We start from the raw sequence: 27,404 nt of genomic DNA on the forward strand, positions 1-27,404 counted from the left end.
TTTTACATGCAGTTGAGAAATAATAATCAAAGTAAGTACAAAATAGTACAAAGTGCAGAGCCATAAACTCACTCAATGTCAGTAAATAACTTACATTTGGAAGACAGCATCATCGTTTTCACAGCTTTTTAATTGGTTGTTAGGGGTAGAGAGTGTTTTAATGTAGAGTTCTAAATCTTTTTTAAAGGCACAAAAAACGGGTCGGGCATTGACAAACTTACATTTATGAATATAAAACTTAGCCAATAGTATAATGAGGGTGGCCCTGCGTTGAGGAGGCGACTTGTCCAGGGTGTAAGGAACCTATGGCTCTAGAGCCAGATGTGGCTCTTTTGATGACTGCATCTGGCTCTCGGATAAATCCGAGCTGACATTGCGTAACACGATAAGTAATAAATAATTCCACATGTAATCACAGTGTTAAAAAAAAAGTTCAAAATATAAAACATTCTCATGCATTTTTAATCCATCCATCCGTTTCCTACCGCACCAGTTCAAGAAGTTGTGTTAATGGTAAGAAGTGATTTATTTGTTATTGGTTAGTGTAGGGCTTGCCCTCCTGGGGGGTTTTCAGACCACCAAGCACCGACATGAGAGCCTGTTTCAGGGTTACAATATTGTTTTATTTTTCAATAAGTCTCTCAGTTTCTTTCCAGCAATTGTCTTTTCCTCTTTCGTTCTCGCTCGCGCTCTGGCTCCAGCCCCAACCCCGTCTCTCCTCCTGGCTGCTGCTTATAAACAGAGCGACAGGTGATTAGATAACAAGGCCTAGGTGGGCCATCTACACACCTGTCGCTGATTTCGAGGCCGATCTTGGCAACACCCCACTTCGCTGCAGGCCCCCAGGCCATGCCCCCTCCACAGTTAGCTTCAGAATAACAGTGTTGTTACAAAGAATAAGAGACCTATTATACTCTGGAAATGTTGGTCTTACTTAAAATGCACGCATTTAGTTGTGTTCAGTGTTGAAAAAATATTATATGGCTCTTACGGAAATACATTTTAAAATATTTGGATTCTTGGCTCTTTCAGCCAAAAAGTTTCCTGACCCCTGGAGTAAGGCCTTCCACCCGATTGTAGCTGAGAAAGGCACCAGCGACCCCGCAACCCCAAAGGGAATAAGCGGTAGAAAATGGATGGATGGATAATGAGGGTGCAAAGGTAAAATCCCTTTTCAAATGTTTTTTTCATACAGTGTAAATCCAAATATCACATCTTTAATCGGGCCCGTTTCTTCTTCGAAGGTTTTCCGGCATCAGTTACGTCAGTGGTTCTCAAATGGGGGTACGCGTACCCCTGGAGGTACTTGAAGGTATGCCAAGGGGTACGTGAGATTTTTTTTTAAATATTCTAAAAATAGCAACAATTCAAAAATCCTTTATAAATATATTTATTGATTAATACCTCAATGAAATATAAATGCGAGTTCATAAACTGTGAAAAGAAATACAACAATGCAATATTCAGTGTTGACAGCTAGATTTTTTGTGGACATGTTCCATAAATATTGATGTTAAATATTTCTTTTTTTGTGAAGAAATGTTTAGAACTATGTTCATGAATCCAGATGGATCTCTATTACAATCCCCAAAGAGGGCACTTTAAGTTGATGATTACTTCTATGTGTAGAAATCTTTATTTATAATTGAATCACTTGTTTATTTTTCAACAAGTTTTTAGTTATTTTTATATCTTTTTTTCCAAATAGTTCAAGAAAGACCACAACAAATGAGCAATATTTTGCACTTTTATATAATTTCATAAATCAGAAACTAATAACATAGTGCTGAATTTTACTTCTTTATCTCCTTTTTTCAACCAAAAATGCTTTGCTCTGATTAGTGGGTACTTGAATTAAAACAATTTTCACAGGGGGTACATCACTGAAAAAAGGTTGAGAACCACTGAGTTACATCATACTGCTGCTGTCGTGTGGCGGTGTTAAAAATGTGCACGATGAGCGCAGAGAAAGAGAAATGCTGCAAAGAAGAGACACAAATCAAAATCGTCTTTCTTGAAAAAAAAAAGACATCTATGGATACTCTGCGACACTCAAAGAAGATACATTTCCAACGATAAAGTCAACGAAATCACAAAGGTGAGTTTTGATGATGTTATTGACTTATATGCTAATCAGACATATTTGGTCGCGGCATGACTGCCAGCTAATCGATGCTAACATGCTATTTAGGCTAGCTGTATGTACATTTGTAGCTATATTTCCCTCCACCCACATTTATTGCCAAACAAACACTTACCAATCGACGGATTTAAGTTGCTCCTGCACATTTTACCGGCGATGCTACGACAGACATGGCACAGAGATATATGGATACCCTGCGACACTCAATCGTTGGTTAGAAGTCGATCGCCGAATACCTTCAATAGCTATTCGCTCAATAGCTTCAGTTTCTTCTTCAATTTCATTTTCGCTATCTGCCTCCATACTCCAACCATCCGTTTCAATACATGCGTAATCTGTTGAATCGCTTAAACCGCTGAAATCCGAGTCTGAATCCGAGCTAATGTCGCTATATCTTGCTGTGCTATCCGCCATGCTGGCATCACTAAATGACGTCAGAGGAAAATGGTCGATGGATTTAAAGATAGCGAAAATCCGGCACTTTAAAGCCTTTTTTCGCGATATTCCATGATGGGTAAAATTTTGAAAAAAATTTCAAAAAATAAAATAGGCCATTGGGGACTGATTTTTATTGGTTTTAACCCTTCTGAAATTGTGATAATGTTCCCCTTTAAAACAAAATAATGCACTTTGTGACTTCAATAATAAATATGGCAAAGCCATGTTGGCATTTTTTTTCATAACTTGAGTTGATTTATTTTGGAAAACCTTGTTAGGTTGCTTAATGCATCCAGCGGGGCATCACAACAAAATTAGGCATAATAATGTGTTAATTTCACGATTGTTTATATATCGATATCGGTTGATATCGGAATCGGTAATTAAGAGTTGGACAATATCAGAATATCATGTATTGGCAAAAAAGCCATTATCGGACATCTCTATTTCAGATTGTCATATAACTTGGTATTTGTCGTCCACAATATGCAAACACGGATGAGGAATTCTTTAATCATGTGATTTGGCTGTCTCCAGACGTATTATACGTGCTAATGTTGGAACCCATTTCCTCAGCGTACTTTTGATCGCGACTTTATATATATATATATATATATATATATATATATATATATATATATATATATATATATATATATATATATATATATAATCTCCTGATGATTGAGGGAACCCCTCATGAAACAGTTCTGTAGAGATGAAGTAGTCTTGTGATTTTTCCCGCACCTACATATACACATATATGTATATATATATATATATATATATATCAAAGGTCCTGCAGTCCTGGGTTCAAATCCAGGCTCGGGATCTTTCTGTGTGGAGTTTGCATATTCTCCCCGTGAATGCGTGGGTTCCCTCCGGGTACTCCGGCTTCCTCCCACTTCCAAAGACATGCACCTGGGGATAGGTTGATTGGCAACACTAAATTGGCCCTAGTGTGTGACTGTGAGTGTGAGTGTTGTCTGTCTATCTGTGTTGGCCCTGCGATGAGGTGGCGACTTGTCCAGGGTGTACCCCGCCTTCCGCCCGATTGTAGCTGAGATAGGCGCCAGCGCCCCCCGTGACCCCGAAAGGGAATAAGCGGTAGAAAATGGATGGATGGATGGATATATATATATATAAAACATTTTTAACATGGGACTGGGAGGCGTCCAGGGTGTACGCCGCCTTACGCCCGATTGTAGCTGAGATCGGCTCCAGCGCCCCCTGCGACCCCAAAGGGGATACGCGGTATGAAATGGATGGATTTCCCGTGGGCCGGATTTTGGACGCAGGAAGAATCGGGTCAGAGTCCAGTGGCATGGAGTCCAAGACGACTGGGGACCCTTTTCCACTGCAGCCTTCTTCCACCATTGCAGCCGTTGTGTTAGTTCTTAAAGGCCTACTGAAACCCACTACTACCGACCACAAAGTCTGATAGTTTATACATCAATGATGAAATATTAACATTGGAACATATGCCAATACAACCTTTTTAGTTTACTAAATTGCAATTTTAAATTTCCCGCAAAGTGTCCTGTGTAAAACGTCGCGGTATGATGACGCGTGCGTTTGACGTCACCGGTTGTAGCGGACATTTTTTTCCAGCCCGATACAAGCTGTAAGTAGTCTGCTTTAATCGCATAATTTCACAGTATTCTGGACATCTGTGTTGCTGAATCTTTTGCAATTTGTTCTATTAATAATGGAGAAGTCAAAGTAGAAAGATGGAGGTGGGAAGCTTTTAGCCTTTAGCATCACAAACACAGCTGGTGTTTCCTTGTTTAAAATTCCCAAAGGTGAAGCTTTACTATGGAACAGAGCGGTCAAGCGAACATGGATCCCGACCACATGTCAACCGGCAGGTTTCGGTGAGAAAATTGTGGTAATAAGTCGGCTCTTACCGTAGTTATTGAGCGGAGCCTGCAGCTGCGGACTATTACCTCCTCCCACCGGTGACACTGGCGGTCACCACACCCGTGGCCACACCCCTCCGACTTTCAGGTATGGCTTTATAATTTCACTAAAACACTAGTAACACAATAGCCAGATAAGGGATTTTCCAGAATGATCCTAGTAAATGTGTTTAATAACATCTGAATCTCTCTCAAATTCCCTCGCCTTTTTTTTTCTTTTTCTTCTAGTCCTTCACTCTCACTATCCTCATTCACGAATCTTTCATCCTCGCTCAAATTAATGGCGAAATTGTCGATTTCTCAGTCCGAATCGCCAGGGGCGCTGAAAAGGGGGGTAAAGGAGACGGATTCCAGGGGCCAATGATGGAGGGGGGCCCAGAGAGGCCCCTAATGATGATGAAATTATAATACAGAGGGGTCCTGTAAAGATTATTTTCATGGGGCCCAAAATCCCTAGCGGCACCCCTGCTTGTGGCTATGATTGTAAACAATGTGAGGATATGAGGAGCTCTACAACCAGTGACGGCACGCGCACATCGTCTGCTACTTCCGGTAAAGGCAAGGCTTTTTTATTAGCGACCAAAAGTTGCAAACTTTATCGTCGATGTTCTCTACTAAATCCTTTCAGCAAAAATATGGCAATATCGCGAAATGATCAAGTATGACACATAGAATGGACCTGCTATCCCCGTTTATATAAGAAAATCTCATTTCAGAAGGCCTTTAAATCTACCGTCTTCCGCCTGCTCCGCGGTTGAGGTCTTCAACGTATCCCTGGCTAGGGGGCAGTCAGGTACTGGGCCTTTGCCAAGGGCCACCTTGGGGTAGCAGTATTAAAGGGGTTAACCTCCTTGTGTCCCAAGACCCCATAGAGGAGCTTCCACTGCCGGATGCACTTTAGTTGGCCTTCCGCTCTGTTTTCACAGTTCTGGCATTACATGGTCTCTAGAGACATCTAGCGGTCAAATGAGATAACTACAGCATTAAAAAAGAAAGTACGTCACCAATGTGTGGACTGAAGTCAAGTATGTTGCAAACAAATATGAATTGAGGCTACATTGAACAAACGTTATAAAGGTTTCAACACGAATAGCAGCACTGTAGTCGCCATGAATCTACATTTTGATCAGCAATGTTGGTCTCGAACATGTTAAAAAGAGAAACTGGAAATTGTGATGTATCGTGCTGTAATTGATTGCATGTTCGAAATAAACTCAAACCATAACCAATCGCCATCAATTACTACACCGACTAACTAGCGGAAGTGATCAACCGGAAATGACGGCGCAGACGAGCTCGCCGAAATAAGAGCGTAAGGCCTTACAAATGACTTACCAAGAGAATGACTATAGCTGCATAACTGTTGTCTTTATTAAGTCCACACATCATATTGAACAATACATTTCCCCCCCTCCTCTGAAATCTCTTCTGGACATCAGTTTAAAACATTTCTTGTCTTCATCGTCAAGTCATTGGCAAAAGATTTTCTGCAATGGTCATATTTGGAATGTTTTATTTATTAACATGTGATGCATTTGCACTTAAACCAGGGGTGTCAAACTCACTTTAGATCGGGGGCCGCATGGAGAAAAATCTACCCCCAAGTGGGTGCCGGACAATAACTTAAAAATAAAGACAACTTCAGACTGTTTTCTTTGCTTAAAAATAAAACAAGCACATTCTGAAATGTACAAATCATATTGTTGTTTTTTTACATTTACATGTTGTGGTTAATAGTATTCTATCTTTATTTGTTGTTGTTTATACTTTCTGAATAAATTATGTGACAATGTTCATCTATCAACTCATTGTTGTTGTTAATTTTCAATCCAACAAGATGTAAAAATAATGTCAAAATAAAATTACAGGATGTTGTTTATGAAGTTTGATAATTTTCCTCGACTGGTGCACTAACATCATGTAGTTTATTTTATTTAATTTTCTTATATATGTAGCAAAAGCTACAACGATACAAAGAATTGCTATTGCGACATCTAGTGGACACATTTAGAACAGGAGTTTATTTCATTCAAAAATTACGGCTCATTTTTGTTCTTAGCAAACTCATCCCGCGGGCCGAATAAAACCTATTCGTGGGCCGTACGTTTGACACCCACTGATTTACACCCTTTTCTGCTGCTTGACACCAATCATGTGTGCTTGGTAAACACCAAGCAGCGTGAGCAGAATGCTCTTGTTTACCGTTGCCAATTACTGACTCTTGAAACAAAACAATCCTTATCCTACATTGTAAAATACATTCTTTATGAGCGGAATAGTGTTCTGTGCAGATATATTATTCTGAAAATAGATACCATATTGACTAGAACTGGATCAAACATACTCAACTTTCAATACACTTTTACAATTGTACAATTAAATACTCATAACACAATTATACATTCCCCAACAAATCTAACACAAGCACTACAGTGAAATGACTCAAAACCCATCCATCCATTTCCTACCACTTGTCCCTTTCCATGTAGAGATATTTCCATGGATATGTAATAGAGGATTAAGTTCAGTAAGTCAGCAGGAAGCGACGATGTACAGCATGAGAGGGATGTACCCAAAATACAAGAACCCCCCCCTCCCCGACACAACAGTCCAACACTGTCACTGACATTCCTACAGCAGACTGTCTAAACTCTTCTCCGCCCTCCCCTTGTCAGCAGAGTCGTCAGGCGGGCTGAACTTGTCGCTGTGCTCCTTCAAGATCGCAACAACGTCATGGTGGCCAAAGTGCGCCGCCTCCTCCATCGGTGTGTTTCCCCATCTGTACAAGCACGTGATCACAAAGTGTGGAAAAAGAATTAATGCATGCATGAAGTATAACACAGCGGTACCAACGCACACGTTTTTTGAGGGATACTTAGCTAATTGTTTAGGTTTAGGTCGCAGGCAATAGTTGGAGTTATGAGTTCCTCCACTGCTGGTTAGGGCCATAACAGCAAAAGTTGCGAAGTTTCTCGTTATTTTCCAACTTCGATCGCATTTTGGAAGCACTTAACATACATGAAAACTCAGCAATTTTCTGGGAAAAAATATTTTATTTATGGGGTCCCAAACATGAAATGTCAAAAATGACCCAAACTGGAGATTTTACACGCGAGCTGATATCATCCGATGCTTGCAATTTTGCTGAAATCTGGCCGATATTAGAATATCCAAACGGTGCACATTTATCCATGAAAATATGGAGAAGCTGCCACTGGTGTGTTAGACGGAGAAGCAGCACACAGGACACACGGTGGAAGTCCACTCTTTGTCCAGTTTACATCTGCTGTGACAACTAGAGTGTAGCGTATCCAGATGTTAAACATATTTTGCACAATCAGCCTTTTCATATAAAGCCATAAAGGAATGGAACAACCTCACAACAAACTTGAAAAGTATAACAGATTACTCTTCATTTACAATTGAAGTTAAAAAGTGGCTTTGGAGCAATCAAAGCTGCTCACACGGTCACTAAGGTGGACACTATGTTTGACACATCAACTTAATGTGTATTATATTTATACATGACAGCATTTTTGTTGTAAATTGGGAGGTGTGTGTGTTAAAATCATGGTTGTTTTTACAAATGATGACGGATCTGAACAAGAGCATGTATTGTCTTTGTGTGATGATGTAAATGAGATGTGGTTGTATTGTATATTAAGTATGTATCCATGAAAGGGCATTTTATGACTTTTCTTAATTTGATTATGTGATGTGGTAGGATTTTATTGTAATAATTTTATTGCATGATGTTTGTATCCCTTTAATTTAGGTAGCCAGGGACTGCAGATGGAAAGTAGCTATAATCTGGTACAGAACATATCTGTCTTTGAGCTTAATGTAACTGTGCATTGTCCCTTCAAATAAAGACTAAACTAAAAAAACGATTTATATTTGGCTGATATTTACACATACAAAGTCTCCAAAAGCATTAGAAAGTATCCAGTAACAAATGTGTCTGCGTCATTCAACTTACTGTGTCTTGAACTTAACCAGCAGGTGAATGAATTAATTATATATAGAGCGCTTTTTCACAATTGTCTCAAAGCGCTTTTGACAGAGGAACGCATACATTGAAGAGTGGTGGTGGTGAGCTACATTTATACCAGTGTTGGTGGCCCTGGGAGAAAGTTGGGTGAAGTATCTTTCCCAAGGACACAAGGACAGAGACTCAGGGGGCGGTTGCTGGAATCGAACCAGGAACCCTCTAGTTCCAGTTGAGCCAGTCCACCGCTAAAAAGAATTACTACTCTACTTCAGATTATAGACAGGATAAACCCATTCCAGATGGTAATACTGAATACGTTTTTGACTAATTTCACTTGATCAAGCCTTTTCTAACTACAAAATGATGAAAGTATGATCTTGTATCTAATCATTATCGCTATCGGCCTACACTCAAAGCTCCAATATTGGAATTGTAACGGAAGCGAAAAGGTCACTTATTACGTTACGTATTCATGGTGGGGTTCTTTCCCCATGTTTTGCTATGTTACAGCCTTATTCCAACATGGGGGAAAAAACTACACCCAATACCACATAATAACAATGTGGAAATGTTTTTTTAAATATTTTTTTTGCAAATGTATGAAATAAGCAAACGAACAAAAAACATGTACATAAGTATAATCCGATAAAATCCAATTTGTGTTCATATCGGAAGGATATAAATATTGGATCAGCAGATATTAGAATATCCAAATGGTAGACATTTATCCATGAAAATATGGAGAAGGTGCCACTGGTGTGTTAGACGGAGAAGCAGCACGCAGGACATACATACTTTTGGCACTGATAACACAAAGCTAATATGTTTTGTTTTGTCATACCTCTTAGCATATATTCATTGATTTATCCTCTTTTGCGGGTCTTCAGTGACCCAACCTTGCATATTTTTGGACAGTGAGCAGAAACGACAAGCGGAGAGAACACACAAACACCACACGCATATAAATGATTCATCATTGATTGTGAGATGATTGATTGGAATCATGTTTCATGTAGCTGAAACAGAATAGCTCAGGTAAGGCGGGAACTGTTGAATGCAGTGCATGAAGTTGGCCAATAGGGGGAGGATTACTGCTGCGGAGACAGCACTCACCTGTCTTTGGGGACTGGGTTGACCTTGCAGGCCTCCAGCAGGAAATGCACAACCTCAGTGTGTCCTGCAAGCACAAAGAGTTTGTGTGTGCATACATAGAAACTATAACGTATAAATAATGAACATTTTCATGATTTCCAACAGCATTATTACATTAGTTTAAAAATGCCATGACACTTTTGACTCATCATTTTAGTAATACACTAACTTTATCCACCTAGAATTTATTGGCCACATGGCAGCTGACTCTTATCTATAAAAAAAAAAAAAATTAATGTGCAGTGAAACCCCGACTTACAAACGCCTCTATATGAGTTGGGAAATTGTGTTAAATGTAAATATAAACGGAATACAATGATTTGCAAATCATTTTCAACCCATATTCAGTTGAATATGCTCCAAAGACAACATAATTGATGTTAAAACTGATAAACCTTTTTTTTTTTGCAAATAATCATTAACTTTATAATTTGATGCCAGCAACACGTGACAAAGAAGTTGGGAAAGGTGGCAATAAATAATGATAAAGTTGAGGAATGCTCATTTAACACTTTTTTGGAACATCCCACAGGTGTGCAGGCTAGTTCGGAACAGTTGGGTGCCATGTTTGGGTATAAAAGCAGCTTCCGTGAAATGCTAAGTAATTCACAAACAAGGATGGGGCGAGGGTCACCATTTTGTAAGCAAATTGTCGAACAGTTTTAAAACAACAATTCTCAACGAGCTATTGCAAGGAATTTAGAGATTTTACCATTTACGGTCCGTAAAATCATCAAAAGGTTCAGAGAATCTGGAGAAATCACTGCACGTAAGCAATGATATAACTGACCTTTGATCCCTCAGGCGGTACTGCATCAAAAACCGACATCAGTGTGTAAAAGATATCACCACATGAGCTCAGGAACACTTCATAAAACCACTGTCAGTAACTACTGTTGGTTGCTACATCTGTAAGTGCAAGTTAAAACTACTATGCAAAGTGAAAGCCATTTATCAACAACACACAAGAACGCCGCTGGCTTCGCTGGGCCTGAGCTCATCTAAGATGGACTGATGCAAAGTGGAAAGGTGTTCCGTGGTCTGACGAGTCCACATTTCAAATTATATTTGGAAACTTTGGACGTGGTGTCCTCCGGAACAAAGAGGAAAATAACCATCCGGATTGTTATAGGCGCAAAGTTCGAAAGCCAGCATCTGTGATGGTATGGGGGCGTATTAGTGCCCAAGGCATGGGTAACTTACACATCTGTGAAGGCACCATTAATGCTGAATGGTCCATACAGGTTTTGGAGCAACATATGTTGTCATCAAAGCAACGTTATCATGGATGCTACTGCTTATTTCAGCAAAACAATGCCAAGCCACATGTTACAATAGCGTTACTTCGTAGTAAAAGAGTGCGGGTACTTTCCTGGCCCGCCTGCAGTCCAGACATGTCTCCTATCGAAAATGTGAGGCGCATTATATAATGCGTAAAATACGACAATGGAGACCCCGGACTGTTGAACGACTGAAGCTCTACATAAAACAAGAATGGTAAAGAATTCCACTTTCAAAGCTTCAACAATTAGTTTCCTCAGTTCCCAAACGTTTATTGAGTGTTGTTAAAAGAAAAGATGATGTAACACAGTGGTGAACATGCCCTTCCCCAACTACTTTGGCACGTGTTGCCAAGTTAATTATTATTTGAAAAAAAAAAAAAGTTTATGAGTTTGAACATCAAATATCTTGTCTTTGTAGTGCATTCAACTGAATATTGGTTGAAAAGAATTTGCAAATCATTGTATTTCGTTTATATTTACATCTAACACAATTTCCCAACTCATATGGAAACGGGGTTTGTACAAACATTTACATCATAACATGCCTCTGTGTGCGAACCATTTCTCAGTGTTTTTTTGGTTTTGGAGTGCACTCAAGAGACTACTTGTGTGGATGTGTTGACATTTAAGCATATAAATGATAAATGGGTTGTACTTGTATAGCGCTTTTCTACCTTCAAGGTACTCAAAGCGCTTTGACACTACTTCCACATTTACCCATTCACACACACATTCACACACTGATGGCAGAAGCTGCCATGCAAGGCGCCAACCAGCACCCATCAGGAGCAAGGGTGAAGTGTCTTGCTCAGGACACAACGGACGTGACGAGGTTGGTTCTAGGTTGGATTTGAACCAGTGACCCTCGCGTTGCGCACGGCCACTCTCCCACTGCGCCACGCCGTCCCTATATATACATATATACATATATATATATATATATATATATATATATATATATATATATATATATATATATATATATATATATATATATATATATATATATATATATATATATATATATATATATATATATATATATATATATATATATATATATATATATTTGTATGTATGTGTGTGTGTACACACACACACACACATACACACACGCACACACACACATATATATGTTGTTGGGTTGTTTGGATAAAAAAAAAGAGACTGTTGAGCCATTATTCCCCTTGTTATGTTGGTTTGATAGATGGACACATTATAGTGTCTTCAAAGTGTGCATTTTGTTTTTATTAAAATAAAGACTTTTGTCCAGGCTCTTCTCACTGGCTCTCATCGAAGGCGAATGCTCCCTATTCCCTCTCCCTTATCTCTCCTGCTTGTTTCTTTGTTTTGTCTTGTCTTTACTTTCTCGTTGCTTATTTTTGCACTGCTGTCTAAAATCTAAACAATAGAATTGATCAACTCTCCTCTCAACAAAATTGACACGATCTCAGGTGTGGGGGAACCTCCCTATCTCGACGGAACGGTTGTTGCTGGACACACGACAGACTCTTGGGAGAAGAGGAGTGCCGCCTGCCTGGTGATCCTTTCACATCGAGGACATTGAAGATTTATATATTTAATCGAAATCATGATAACAGGACATCTGCTGATTGGAGTAAGTGTTGCTCTGGGCATCGACAAATTGGAAGATGCTAGCAGCAGCTAAAGTAATTTGACAACATCTTGGAGGCGCCGGCTGCTCTGATGGTGAAGTATGATGAATTTGAGGACTAGAAATATGACAATTTGAGGGAAATGCTTGAATTTATTTTCCCTCGCTCAAACACAATCATTCTAATCGGGATGGTTTTCCCTGGCTGCAAGCGACATGGCAAGGTCGTTGTTTAGAGAAGAAGAAAACAGTGCAGCGAACATGCAACAAACTCCTTCCCTGTCCCTCATGGACATACATACACCTGTCGTTTGTTGACTTTTGTTGACTGACTGGCTGTGCTATTGCGTTTGCGAAGGCACCAAGGTCGTGCACTGCAAAAACTGAAATCTAAGTAAGATTAAATATCTCAAATAATGGTGATATTTGCTTATTTTCTGTCTAATAAGATAATTCTTCTCACTAAGCAAATTTTATGTCAGAGTGTTTTACCTGTTTTAAGGGTTTTGGTCCGAAATGATCTCAGTAAGATATTACAGCTTGTTGCTGAGATTTTATGACCTATATTGAGTAAAAACATGCTTGAAACTAGAATATCAACTGATGCAAAGCTGTGTCTTTAACACTCACAAGTATAAAACTACTTTTTTAATAATAATAATTTCTTACTTCAAGCATGACAAAAAAATCATGATGCTGAGCGCATATCATTATGTCAAGAGAATGGCACTAGCATTTACTTAATTTAACAATATTTTTCAACATATTGAGCAAAAAGGTCTCGTTTTTTTTCTACCGAGAACAGTGCACTTGTTATTAGTGAGAATATACCCTATTTTTCAGAGTATAAGTCGCACCTGCCGAAAATGCATAACAAAGAAGGAAAAAAACATATATAAGTCGCACTGGAGTATAAGTCGCGTTTTTTGGGGAAATTTATTTGATAGAACCCAACACCAAGAATAGACATTTGAAAGGCAATTTAAAATAAATAAAGAATAGTGAACAACAGGCTGAATAAGTGTACGTTATATGACGCATAAATAACCAACTGAGAAGGTGGCTGCTATGTTAACGTAACATATTATGGTAAGAGTCATTCAAATAACTATAACATATAGAACATGCTATACGTTTACCAAACAATCTGTCACTCCTAATCGATAAATCCCATGAAATATTATATGTCTAGTCTCTTACGTTAATGAGCTAAATAATATTATTTGTTATTTTACGGCAATGTGTTAATAATTTCACACATAAGTCGCTCCTGAGTATAAGTCAAACTATGAAAAAAACTGCGACTTATAGTCCGAAAAATACGGTACTTATTTTAAGATATTTTTAGTTATCTAATTTTACTTGCTTTGGAAAGTATTGACAAGGCGCATTTTCTTGTTCTAAACTGCGACTTATAGTCCGAAAAATACGGTACTTATTTTAAGATATTTTTAGTTATCTAATTTTACTTGCTTTGGAAAGTATTGACAAGGCGCATTTTCTTGTTCTATTGGCAGGTAATTTGGCTCAGTTCAAAAAAATTCCCCTCATTTTTGTATTTTTTTTTCTGGTTTTTGAACACTGACTTTACGCAGTGTGGAACAGAGACGCGCAACAACAGGCTTACACACACACATACGCATCCACAAAAAATACACGCCACACACACACACCCCACCCGACACCCCTTCGGCGCTTCACCCCACGTTGTATGTTGGAACATGGAGCAGCTTCGGGTCAGATATCCGCCCCAGACACCTCAATGCAAATTTCGAGTTGAATGTTGTAATATGTATATGTACTTTGCTATCAAGTTTTTTTTTGTCACTTCATACAGGGTCCGCTATACCCCCATAGGACCCCAGTTGGAGATTGACTTTTTTTTTTTTTTTTTAACTCATCCAACCCCAGCGCCTACCCTTTTCCCTCCTATTACAGAGCGCCGTAGTGGCGACTCATCATCGTTCCTGTTCTGCCTACCTGTACAATGTTTGTCTATATTGAACGGGTTTATGATAGAAATTAAATGTTGTACTTGTGCAATGACACTACACTGCAAAAAGCAAGTGTTCAAAAACAAGAAAAAGAAAAATACAAAATTAGGGGCATTTTACTTGAACTAAGCAAAATGATCTGCCAATAGAACAAGAAAATGTGGCTTGTCAAGACTTTCCAAAACAAGTAAAATTATCTAACCTCAATGAACCAAAAAATACATTAAAATAAGTGTATTCTCACTAATAAGTGTACTTTTATTGGTATAAAAAAAAAATACACCTTTTTTTGCTCAATATGTTGAAAAATATTATTAAATAAGTAAATGCTAGTGCCATTATCTTGACATAATGATATGCGCTCCGCATGATGATTTTTTTCATGCTTGAAGTAAGGAATGATTACTTTAAAACTGTAGTTTTATACTTGTGAGTGTTAATGGCACAGCTTTGCAACAGTTGATATTGTAGTTACAAGCATGTTTTACTCAATATAAGTCATAAAATCTGGGCTACAAGCTGTAATATTTTGCCCTTATGTGGGCCTACCGAGGATGTCTTGGTGGTTTGTGCAGCCCTTTGAGACACTAGTGATTTAGGGCTATATAAGTAAACATTGATTGATTGATAATATCTTACTGAGATAATTTCGGACCAAAACCCTTAAAACAAGTAAAACACTAACATAAAATCTGCTTAGTGAGAAGGATGATCTTATTAGACAGAAAATAAGAAAATGTCCCCCTTATTTGAGATATTTGATCTTACTTAGATTTCAGTTTTTGCAGTGTAAAAAGCATACTGTAATCAAATATTAACATTGATTCTTAGGGGGAACTCTGCTTTACTATAAAACATTTTGGTTCGTGAACCATGTTCAAAAACCAATCAAGTTCTTAAAGTGAGGTTCCACTGTGATTGGAAATAAACTAAGTAATTATTACGAGTATAACTATTACTCTTATTAGCATGATTTTATTACCTTCAGCTGCTGCCACATGAAGGGCTGTTCTTGAGTCATAGTCCCTCTGCTCCATGTCCATGGATGACAGGGCAAACCTGCACATACACACACAGCAACAAATCCTTTTGTTTACTAACCTCAAATGAAATCAGTGCCTTAAGGGCACAGGTGTCAAACTCATTCCAGATCGCGGGCCACATGGAGAAAAATCTACTCCCAAGTGGGTAAAATCACGGCACAATATCTTAAAAATAAAGACAACTTCAGATTCTGAAAATGTACAAATCATAATAGTGTTGGGGGGTTTTTTTTACGCTCACATGTTGCGGTTAACAGTATTCTATCGTTATTTATACTTTTTAAATAAATTATGTGATAATGTTAATCAGTCAACTCTTTGGTGTTAATTTTAAATCTATCAAAAAAAATAAATCAAAAAATAAATTACAGGATGTTATTTATATACTTTGCTCATTTGGCTCAATTGGTGCACTCACATGTGGTTTATTTGTTTTACATATGTACCATTATCAACAAAGATACAAAGAATTGCTATTGTGACATCTAGTGGACACATTTAGAACAGCGTTTTTTTTTCATTAAAACATTTCAGCTCATTTTTTTCTTCGCAAACTGATCCCGCGGGCCGGGTAAAACCTGTTCATTTGACACCCTTAGTCTAGGGGCTCCTATAGGGCACCCCATTCCACCCTAAACCCAACGTCACCGCCTCCTATACATTTCAAATTATTTTCCACTTGCCAAGACTATTAGTGGTGTTGAAATTTCCCTAGTTTTAAGAGATTTACATCATAATCTTAATTTTTGCGTGAATAATTATATTTTGTCTATTCTAGTTTAAAAATGTTAACATTGGGAAATGAACTATTTGAAACTATTTTAGTTTTCCCCACATAGAAAATCTTCTTAAAAGATTATGCCACATCCCGAGGATGTTTAAGTTAAGAACAGCAAATTGAAAAAATATTCTTTTCAAAATAAAATTATTATTTAAATTTTAAAAGTCCAGTGATATAAATCTTAATTTAGGGTGTCTTATTAAGTAAAATTAACTAGCTGCATGGACAGATAATTTCACAAGTCTTCAATCGTTTTTTCCCTTCAAATCTAGTCATTTTGTCTTATATTTTGTCAGCTTTTTTGCAGTGTGCACTAAAAACAAATTATTGCATGGATTTGGTTAAAACCAGCTTTGTTAAAACCGACGTAAAAACCTAATTAAGTTTTGATGTTTCAAGAATGGAATTAACATATAACAAATAATTAAGTTTTGTTTTGGAAGAAATCCATCCATTCATTTTCTACCGCTTCTTTTGGTGTCGCGGTGGGTGCTGGAACCTATCTCAGCTGCATTTGGGCGGAAGGCGTATTACACCCTGGACAAGACCCCACCTCATCACAGGGCCAACATAGATAGACAACATTCACACTCTCATTCACACACTAGGGCCAATTTAGTGTTGCCAACCAACCTATTCCCAGGTGCATGTTTATGGAGGTGGGCGGAAGCCGGAGTACCAGAAGGGAACCCACGTAGTCACAGGGAGACCATGTAAACTCCACACAGAAAGATCCCGAGCCCGGGATTGAACTCAGGACTACTCAGGACCTTTGTATTGTGAGGCACATGGAGTAACCCCTGTTACACCGTGCTGCCGTTTTGGAAGAAATAAAAAGTAAAACATTTTTTTGTACAAAAAAGGGCCAACAAATTTAAAATTAAGTGGCCAGAATGTTAAAGTAAATAATATAGACTTTATTAACAAGTATAATTATTTCAATGCTTCAAAAAGTTTACCGACATTGAAGCCTGATTCCAATGTTGAATAAAAGTATATACAGTATATACTTGTATTATTTTGTCATGGAATGTTAAAAGTGGCTTAATCAAGTGCAATTTGCTTAACAAAGAACCATGGTTGATGTGAAAAACAGTATTTTTTTTGGCAATACCTAGTGGCCACAATAGTTGATTCATTTACGCTTATCATGTTGTCATCTGGGCAGCACGGTGGAGTAGGGGTTAGTGCGTCTGCCTCACAATACGAAGGTCCTGAGTAACGTTCCCTCTGAGGCAGTGGTTTTCAAATGGGGATACGCGTACCCCTGGGGGTACTTGATGGTATGCCCAGGGGTATGGGAAATTTTTAAAAAATATTCTAAAAAATAGCAACAATTCAAAAATCCTTTATGAATATATTTATTGAATAATACTTTAACAAAATATGAATGTAAGTTCATAAACTGTGAAAAGAAATGCAACAATGCAATATTCAGTGTTGACAGCTAGATTTTTTGTTGACATGTACCATAAATATTGATGTTAAAGATTTCTTTTTTTGTGTATAAATGTTTAGAATTAAGTTAATGAATCCAGATGGATCTCTAATACAATCCCCAAAGAGGGCACTTTAAGTTGATGATTACTTCTATGTGTAGAAGTAATTTATAATTGAATCACTTGTTTGTTTTTCAACAAGTTTTTAGTTATTTTTATATCTTTTTTTCCAAATATTTCAGAAAAGACCACTACAAATGAGCTATATTTTGCACTTATATACAATTTAATAAATCAGAAACTGATGACATAGTGCTGTATTTTACTTCTTTATCTCTTTTTTTCAACCAAAAATGCTTTGCTCTGATTAGGAGGTACTTGAATTAAAAAAAAATTCACAAGGGATACATCACTGAAAAAAGGTTGAGAACCACTGCTCTAAAGTACGCGCCTGTGCAATTGCACAATGCTCACGCGTCCTCTGCGCACGGCAAATCTAGGCCGCGCACAAAGTCGAATAAAAAGATAAGTGCATAACAGTGTGCACGTATGCAGTCGCTCACATGTGCGCCACTGAATGCTCAAGAAGTTTTAGCGTTTGCTCACACATATGAAAAATTGGAGGGAAAATTGGTCCTGAGTAGTCATGGGTTCAATCCCCTGCTTGGGATATTTCTGTGTGGAGTTTGCATGTTCTCCCCGTGACTGCGTGGGTTCCCTCCGGGTACTCCGGCTTTGTCCCACTTCCAAAGACATGCACCTGGAGATAGGTTGATTGGCAGCACTAAATTGGCCCTAGTGTGTGAATGTGAGTGTGAATGTTGTCTGTCTATCTGTGTTGGCCCTGTGATGATGTGGCGACTTGTCCAGGGTGCACCCCACCTTCCGCCCGATTGTAGATGAGATAGGCACCAGCGCCCCCCGCGACCCCAAAGGGAATTAGCAGTAAAAATGGATGGATGGATGTTGTCATCTGAGTGATGTGGACACGCTTGTTACTGGATATTTTCTAGTACGCTTCTGTCTTAGAGACATTGTATCAGTAAGTAATATTAACACTTTGAGTTTAACAGGATAAACCTCGTCAAATGATACGAAACCATGTGTTAATCACAAAAATTATTATCGTGGCTTAGGTAAGGCTGATTTGAAAATAAATACTAATCAACTGCTTTATAACTTAGTCATAATGTTTGCGCTTAAATTTTTTTATGACTTTAACTTCAGACTTGTTTGATATTGTCATTACTGCCACAAGAGGTGGAAAATTGTATTACAACAGAGTACCACTGCGGGCCAAACGGACAACAGCAGATAATAGGCCACTATTTTAAAAATTGCAATATTGTTCAATTAAGGACACTTATTACATGTTTAGCTTGTGTACTATTGTGTGCCTAGCTGTTGTGTAGCTGCAAGCTCCCAGTAGCCTATAGCTTATCATGTTTACCATTCCTAAATGACTTGAATACAATTAAAGAAAAGACCAACCTTGTGTGCTTATTTAAGGACTTTAAGATGTTAACTGGCTGTGCAGCTTGTATGTTTATGTTGAGGGGAAAACATTTTTTGAAATTTGAACATGGAAGTCCAGGAGCATGACTTAACCGATTCTGCTGTATCATTGCACTTCATGCCTCGAAGAAAGGTTTTACCAAAACTTGATATACAGCACTGTTGAAAAGTGAAAGATTTCTCTCCTCCCTGGGTGAATGAAGCATTGATAAAAGTGTGAGCAGTACACAATTCTGCATGTTTACCTTCTCAGAGCAGAGACATCTCCTGTGTAGGCAGCAAACAGCAGGTTAATGACAGACTTGACCTGCAGATTAGAGAGGACAAAGTTGCACAACAACAAAGGGATGGAATTACAAAACAAATGTGAGAACATTCGCAGCACTTGCTGGAATATTTCAACAGCAGAAATGGATTGTTTTTTTCCATTATAAAGCCTTTTTTTTATATATATACCGAATGTCTGTCTATCTGTGTTGGCCCTGCGATGAGGTGGCGACTTGTCCAGGGTGTACCCTGCCTTCCGCCCGATTGTAGCTGAGATAGGCGCCAGCGCCCTACGCGACCCCGAAAGGGAATAAGCGGTAGAAAATGGATGGATGGATGGATATACCGACTCATGAATTCAAATAAAGGTTTCTAGGATGACGGGATGTAAAACAATAAAAAAAATTGTTTAAGTGCAATACATTTTCATAACATGGTCACTACTGCCTAGTTTGTCTTGTTAAATTCTTATTTTTACTGTTATATGTATTGTTATTGTTGCTTTTTATTGTTATATTTTCTATTTTATTTCCATTTATACCCCCTACTGTTACTTTTTAAATTTGTTCTCAATTCTGTACACTGCTGCTGGAATTTTAATTTTTTATAGGGAACTCTCCTGAAGAAATCAATAAAGTACTGTCTATCTATCTATCTCAATTTGGATTATTTTAATTTGCATATTGGCTGGAAGAAATTGTTCTACGACTACCTGGTGTGGAGAATGCATACATGTTTAAGAGTTCTTTCTTTATTCATAGTCATGTTTAAAGCAGCTAGTATTCTTTAATTTTTACTCTCTTTGTTTGTATCTTATATCCGGAAGTAAACTGCGTGCTTTACCTTGAAGAGTTGTAATTTTGGAGTTGGAGTACTCCCTTTATATCTTATCTGTATATGAACAATGAGGCTGTATTCCTTTCTGGACAGGGTGGGGGCTGTTTTTGTATTCAAGAAGTTGTCTCTTCCCGTTTGAATGTTAGACCATTTCGAGATGCCGGTATGACCACATAGGTGTAGGCTGGTCTCCTAAAGCTTTAGTAAAACTTGATAATATTCTTATTCTTTCTTGATGGTCCTTCTTACTCTGCATATACGTCATCTGAAAGAATTTGGGATTGACCAGTGACTTTAATTCCCTGGGAGGGAAGGTTGGTCACACGCAACACTGGTTACGAGCCAACCTGGAATAGTGGGTTAGTTTATGATATTACAAATGCGAATAATGAAAACTTGATGGAGGAAGTATAACTAGTAGTATTATATCAGGGACAATTGGTCATGGTAATGCACAATCAGTGCCCCATCTTAACAGAAGGAAACAGGAAAATATATATTCTCTTCAAATTCATTAAAAATAAAACACACATACTTAAGTATTTAGACCTTTTGTTCAATACTTTATTGATGCACCTTAGGCAGAAATTACAGCCTCGAGTCTTTTTGAATACGATGCCACAAGCTTGGCACACCTATCTTTGGGCAGTTTTGCATATTCCTTTGCGGCATCTCCCGAGCTCCACCAGATTGGAGGTGTAGCATTGGTTCTCATCCAGGCAGTCTTTGTACATTGCTGCATTCATCTTTCACTTTATCCTGACTAGTCTCCCACTTCCTGCCACTGAAAACCCTCCCCAAGGCATAATGCTGCCATCACCATGCTTCACAGTAGGGATGGTAATGGCCTGGTGATGAGGTTGCCTGGTTTCCTCCAAACATGACGCCTGGCATTCACGCCAAAGAGTTTAAACGTTGTCTCATCAGACCAGATAATTTTGTTTCTCCTGGTCTGAGAGTCTTTCAGGTGCATTTTGGCAAACTTTTTACTAAGAAATGGCTGCTGTCTGACCACTGTACCAGAGAGACACGATTGTTGGACTGCTGCAGAGATGGTTCTCCTTCTGAAAAAGGTTCTCCTCACTCCACAAAGGAATGCTGTAGGTCTGACAGAGTGACCATCTGGTTCTTGGTCAACTCCCAGACTAGACTAGAAACTGAATGCAGCAATATACAAAGACATTCTGGATGAAAACCAACGTTTCCCATTCAACCTGATGGAATTTGAGAGGTGCTGCAAAGAGGAATGGGCAAGATTTCCCACAAAAAGTGAAACATTTAAAGGGGCCTGAATACTTTCCTTACCCACCTTGTATGTGTAAGGAAACACACACACAGTATATACATATATATTTATATATATTAATAGTTATACTACCTGCAAAATAACACAATGTGCCAGCACATATAAAATACATGCGTCATGGCCAATCATGCAAATTAGACAATAGCATCATCAAACAATTAACACAAACAGATTGCAGGCCTGTAGGGAAACACTGGTAGAGTTTGCAAATGGATTCATTAAGCAACAGGATAATGCGTATCTATAAGTGCTTTATTTGATGTTTTGTTTTACATGCAACACCACACAGTCTCAATGAAATAGTTTATGTATATATACACACACACATCTATACATATCACAAATACACCCATGTGGACAAAGAAAATAAATCCACAGACAAAAAAACTTTGACAGTACCAACTTGGAAATGTAAGGTTCATTCATGAACAAATATTATAGGTATAATATATATATATATATATATATATATATATATATATATATATATACACACACACACACATATACACACACACACAAATGTGTATATAAATATGTGTGTATGTGTATCTACTGTAAATATATATGTATATTTGTGCATATGTGTGTGTATATATATATATATATATATATATGCATACACACACATATATACAAACATACATACATAAATAACATACATACATACACATATAAATAAATAAATAAATACATGTACTTATTCAAAACTTTACATTTCCAAAGCCTTGGTAAATGTTTGCCTAATCAGTGTCTCGCAGGATAAAATTAATGTCCAAGACAGAAATCAACATAAAATGTGAAAGAAATTAAAAGAACATACAACAAAGTATCCTAATTAAATTCATACATAAATGAGGAGCGTGCAAAAGTTATGTATGACAGCTAAGCAAACATGAAACTGATGATGAAACTATTCAAAAGCCTCTTATGCAAGAGTTGTATCGTTTCATATTACAAGGTCCAGCCTCAAGTACACAGCATTAGACTTGTTTGGTTCTTTGGGGAAACAGAATAATTAAGTTTGAAATGATTAGTCCAGATTGGTTGCTTTGTATCAGTGCTGGATGAATCTGATCTAATAGTTGACATGCAAGGACAGAACTTTAGAGTAAATGCCGGACAAATCAGGAGGCATTCTCACCATCACCATCATAAATTATTTCCTCAGTTTGTATGTTTAGTTAAGGTCCTAAGTTAGCACATTATCCTATATAATAACTAGGAGCCCTCCGATTTCTCTTCTCCGATATGGTCCTGATTTTGGAGCCTTGAGTATTGATCGATATCAATATTTGTACAAGAATCATACATTATTTTATTATTTAGACTTGTGGAAGGTTAGAAAAGGTGTGATCAACCGAAATTACTCAAAGAACATTGTTAGGGAGGAAAAATACTAACATATTTATTATTAACTATCTGCAATGAACTTATGCTATCCATGTTGAAGTAGAATGGTGATTGTTTTTTGGCAACACCAAATGGCCACAATATTTCATTAAGCTCATGTTGCAGTAAATTGAATGATGCTGAGACTTTTTTTACTGGATACTTTCTAATATGCTTCTGCATTGGAGAGCGTAACAATAAGCAGTTATTAGTATTTGATACTTTTTTTTTTTAACAAAATGTACTGTTTTAGACTGCAATATTGTTAAATTAAGAACACATATTACATACGTCTTGCTTGTGTGCTTAGCTGTTGTCAGCTCCTAGTTGCCTATAGCCTGCCATGTTTACCTCTGGTAAACGACTTGACTAAAATACAAGAAAGGAGCAACCTTATGTGCTTATTGGAGAACATTTAGATGTTAACTTGCTGTCCAGCTTTGCACAAGTAATTGTACAGCCAGACTGCTTTTATCGAAGATCTTGCATGCAAGATTATATAACCCAACACTTGTTTTTGCTGACATTGGACCAATAGTCAATATCAGATCGGGACACCCCTTGTAATAGCCTTAGTGTTGTTTCCTCCAATGTTTACAATAAAATTATTGTGTTACCCGTATGCTGCTTTTTAGATTTACAAATTAAGTAACCAAGAAATACAATAAAAAGGCCAATTAAATGCATGTTGGTAGAGGCTGTTGAATACTTTCCACAATAAAATACTGCAAAAAAGATTTAAGAAAACAAAAAGGGCCTATGACAACAAACAAAAACCCGTACAAACAGATCTCACATTGAACTTAAGTATAAACCCTGCAAGCATTCCCATTTCAGCAGTATGACATTCCAAACAGACAAGTCTTTTCATGTCACATTGTTTAAATTCTCTTTTTAGTCCAATCAGCAATGTGTATAAATGCAAACTGCTTAAAGCTCGACACACCTGAGGAATACAACTAACTTGAGGCACTACTGAATATATAAATGCTCTAGAAGTGTATATGTGTTTACATGCTAACAATCAAATGTGATTTAACTGCAAGACAGTTTTGAAATCAGTAAGCAACCAAAAGTGCTTGTTTTTTAGTCCCTCCAGGATCTTGTTAGCTTTTGAGATGTAAAATTCCTGATTTTGCGACAACCTTACTAAAAATATTGCCAAAACTTGCGTGGATAATTTTTTCCGCTTGAAATTTTATGAATTTGTTGTCAGTGTGTTCATTATAACATAACAGGATTTCAACATAACGGACAAAACGTGGGGTTTTGTTGCGCACAAATGTGTAAAAATACTAATGTTTCACTTGTTTGATTAACACAGAGTAACAAAACCTAACTTACTACTGTATTTTTCGAACTATAAGTCACAGTTTTTTTCAGGGGTGCGACTTATGCTCAGGAGCGACTTATGTGTGAAATTATTAACACATTGCCGTAAAATATCAAATAATATTATTTAGCTCATTCATGTAAGCGACTAGATGTATAAGATTTCATCGGATTTAGCAATTAGGAGTGACAGATTGTGTGGTAAACGTATTGCATGTTCTATATGTTATAGTTATTTGAATGACTCTTACCATAATATGTTATGTTAACATACCAGGCACCTTCTCAGTTGGTTATTTATGCCTCATATAATGTACAATTATTCAGCCTGTTGTTCACTCTTCTTTATTTTAAATTGCCTTTCAAATGTCTATTCTTGGTGTTGGGTTTTATCAAATAAATTTCCCGAAAAAATGCGACTTATACTCCAGTGCGACTTATATGTTTTTGTTTTTTTCCTTCTTCGTTATGCATTTTCAGCAGGTGCGACTTATACTTCGGAGCGACTTATACTCCGAAAAATGCGGTACACAGCAGTAAATGGTCATTCTCTACACCTATTGTCAAATTATTGTATTATGAACACAAACACCACAAAAGGCTCCCTTGATGTCCGTTGTCTACTCTGTTGCCAACAAGTGGCAGACATTCTTCATCTTAGTTTTACAGTTGAAACTGTTAAGTGCCATCATAGCGGTGATTCTCATTTTGTAAATGAAAGAAAATGAGCGATTATCATTACACATCAACTTCTCTGTCAATGTTTTGATAAATGTTTGAATACTACATTAACCAGAAAGCTACGCGCTGAACTATGAGCCGTTTTGAACTTCGAATAAGTGCTATTTGTTGGAACAATAAAGAGCTAAAATATTGTAAAATGTTGCCGTTCCTAGTTTGCCAAAACAAACAAAAAACAAATATGATTTGATTAGACAGTTGAGCGTGTAACAACACTGCTCTGGGATAAATTTAATTGGCCAAAATGACTGGCCGATGTGTGAAGAAGTTGAGGGGATTGGACACAGTTGCAAGGCCGCGCAATATTTGCAGAGAGTAGTGGATTTTCGTGAATTGCGAATTACTGTAAGGTCTGATCTCCTAAATATTTATGATATGGTAGTTTGTTATCAAAAGGAAAGCATCTTCAAGAGAACTTTAACAGAGTAAAACTGTCCTTAACTGGGAATATTTGAGCAGTAATACATGCTAAGGTCACTTATTTAGAACTACATATCCATACTGAGCTGCCACTCAGTCATGTGGCGTTTAGGAAAAAACATAACTGCGGAGTGATTAAAGGGTAGGTTGGAATCCCGAAAAGATCAATTCCAGCAGCAGTTTTCTTAGAATCTTTACAGCAGCTTTATTTTTGTCAAGACGAACAATGCTGAAGCACGTGCCTCTGCCAATGTTGGACACTTTCACAGTTACACACTTGTTCCTATTAAGTACAAAAAGCCAAAGATAGTCACTCCCAACAGGTCAATAAATATGATATCAATTGTGATTGATAAGCATTTTTTTTTTAACACTAAAATGTATCATAAAAAGGTTTTCTTCGGTAAAACTACTTCGGGTTTCGGTTTTTAATCCGTTTGAAACGGATTACAAAAACTGAGGTATCTCTCATAAGTCAGTTGCCCATACTGGTCGTCTCTATAAAAACGGAACAAATTTAACAGAAAGGTCAATAAAAGATGCCAATGACAATCTTTGTCATTTTATAATCCATCAATCCAGATTATGTTTGTAATTATACCAACAGGCCAGCATTAGCACAGATAAACTCGCCTTTAACCAAAGAACTGGATCAGAACTGTCGGTCAAAAGCTCATAAAGTGAAGAAACGTTGCTAGTGTGTGTGAGGTATGTAAAGGTATGCACTTCAACTTTAAGTAACGCTTTCCCTTCAAGTTCCAGCATATACAGTCGAATAAAAACAATAGCTACATCGTTGTGATTGAATTACAGAAATATTCTGAAAAGCAGACTATTAGGTTTAATCTCATAGACAAATGAATACTTCTTGACCTGACAATATCACCGATAAAAAAACAAAAAAACACTGAGTGGATATTTTACTGTGTTGATACAACCAGTCTAAGGTGATACAATAGGCAACAGCTTGTAGGTCTAAAGCTTGGTTGTACCAAACCTGTACACACACACACACACACACCCACGCATGCACACACACACATACTCTTTGGTTTCAGAACATAGTCTTTCTATAAAAGGAGAAAACAATTTTCCACTGAGTGGTAATAAGACGCAATGAGCAATCATAATGAAATAGGTATTTGAACAAGATGACAAAGTGATCAGATTTGACACACTAAGGCAACTAGCGGGAGTTGGAATTTCATTTAGAATTCTGCACAAATTGTCATTTCATATCCCATCATGGAAAAACATAAAATAATAACAGTCAGCCCAAACAGTAACCGCTTCACAAACAATAAATATTCCTCTAAATAATTTACATAAATATTTGAGGGTGTGGCAGGGGTAGGAGGAACGATCATGTCAAGTTGACCTTTTATGGTTTCACTTGCTGACATTGTCCACCCTATAGACTACAGTAGTAGAGGTGTCCTGGTGCGACTCGGTGGGAGAGACTTTTTTCCAAAGGGGGGCTTTCAGTGCTAGCTCTTGTTGTAGACTGTCATAGTCCATCGGTCCGAAGAATTGCTGCTGTTTCAATTGACATGAATAACAAATTAGTCTCTTCGCTTCCCAATGTGAATATGTCATGCAGTTGATGCACATTCTATACATACAAACCCCGTTTCCAGAAAAGTTGGGAAATTGTGTTAGATGTAAATATAAACGGAATACAATGATTAGCAAATAATTTTCAACCCATATTCAGTTGAATACACTACAAAGACAACATACTTGATGTTCAAACTGATAAACCCTTTTTTATTTGCAAATAATCATTAACTTTGGAA

The 27,404-nt window shown here is 37.5% G+C and overlaps 1 protein-coding gene across 6 annotated transcripts in view; it reads right to left on the bottom strand.

Annotated features, from left to right (window-relative positions):
• Positions 1-5,847: 5,847 nt before the first annotated feature.
• Positions 5,848-27,404, bottom strand: part of glsb (glutaminase b) — a 65,354-nt gene continuing 43,797 nt past the window's right edge. For 4 of the 6 annotated variants that reach the window (XM_061918553.1, XM_061918552.1, XM_061918555.1 and 1 more), the window contains 4 exons: positions 19,559-19,620; positions 15,518-15,594; positions 9,605-9,668; positions 5,848-7,279 (listed from right to left, as the gene is read on the bottom strand). In XM_061918553.1, the coding sequence (XP_061774537.1) occupies positions 7,132-7,279; positions 9,605-9,668; positions 15,518-15,594; positions 19,559-19,620 (351 nt within the window). In that variant the 3' untranslated portion in view covers positions 5,848-7,131. Of the gene's footprint in view, positions 7,280-9,604; positions 9,669-15,517; positions 15,595-19,558; positions 19,621-21,957; positions 27,145-27,404 lie in introns of those variants that run through there. The other 2 variants (XM_061918557.1, XM_061918556.1) reach the window with 2 other exon arrangements.

Source organism: Nerophis ophidion, linkage group LG13 (assembly GCF_033978795.1).
Source record: "Nerophis ophidion isolate RoL-2023_Sa linkage group LG13, RoL_Noph_v1.0, whole genome shotgun sequence".
In the NCBI taxonomy this organism is placed as follows: domain Eukaryota; kingdom Metazoa; phylum Chordata; class Actinopteri; order Syngnathiformes; family Syngnathidae; genus Nerophis; species Nerophis ophidion.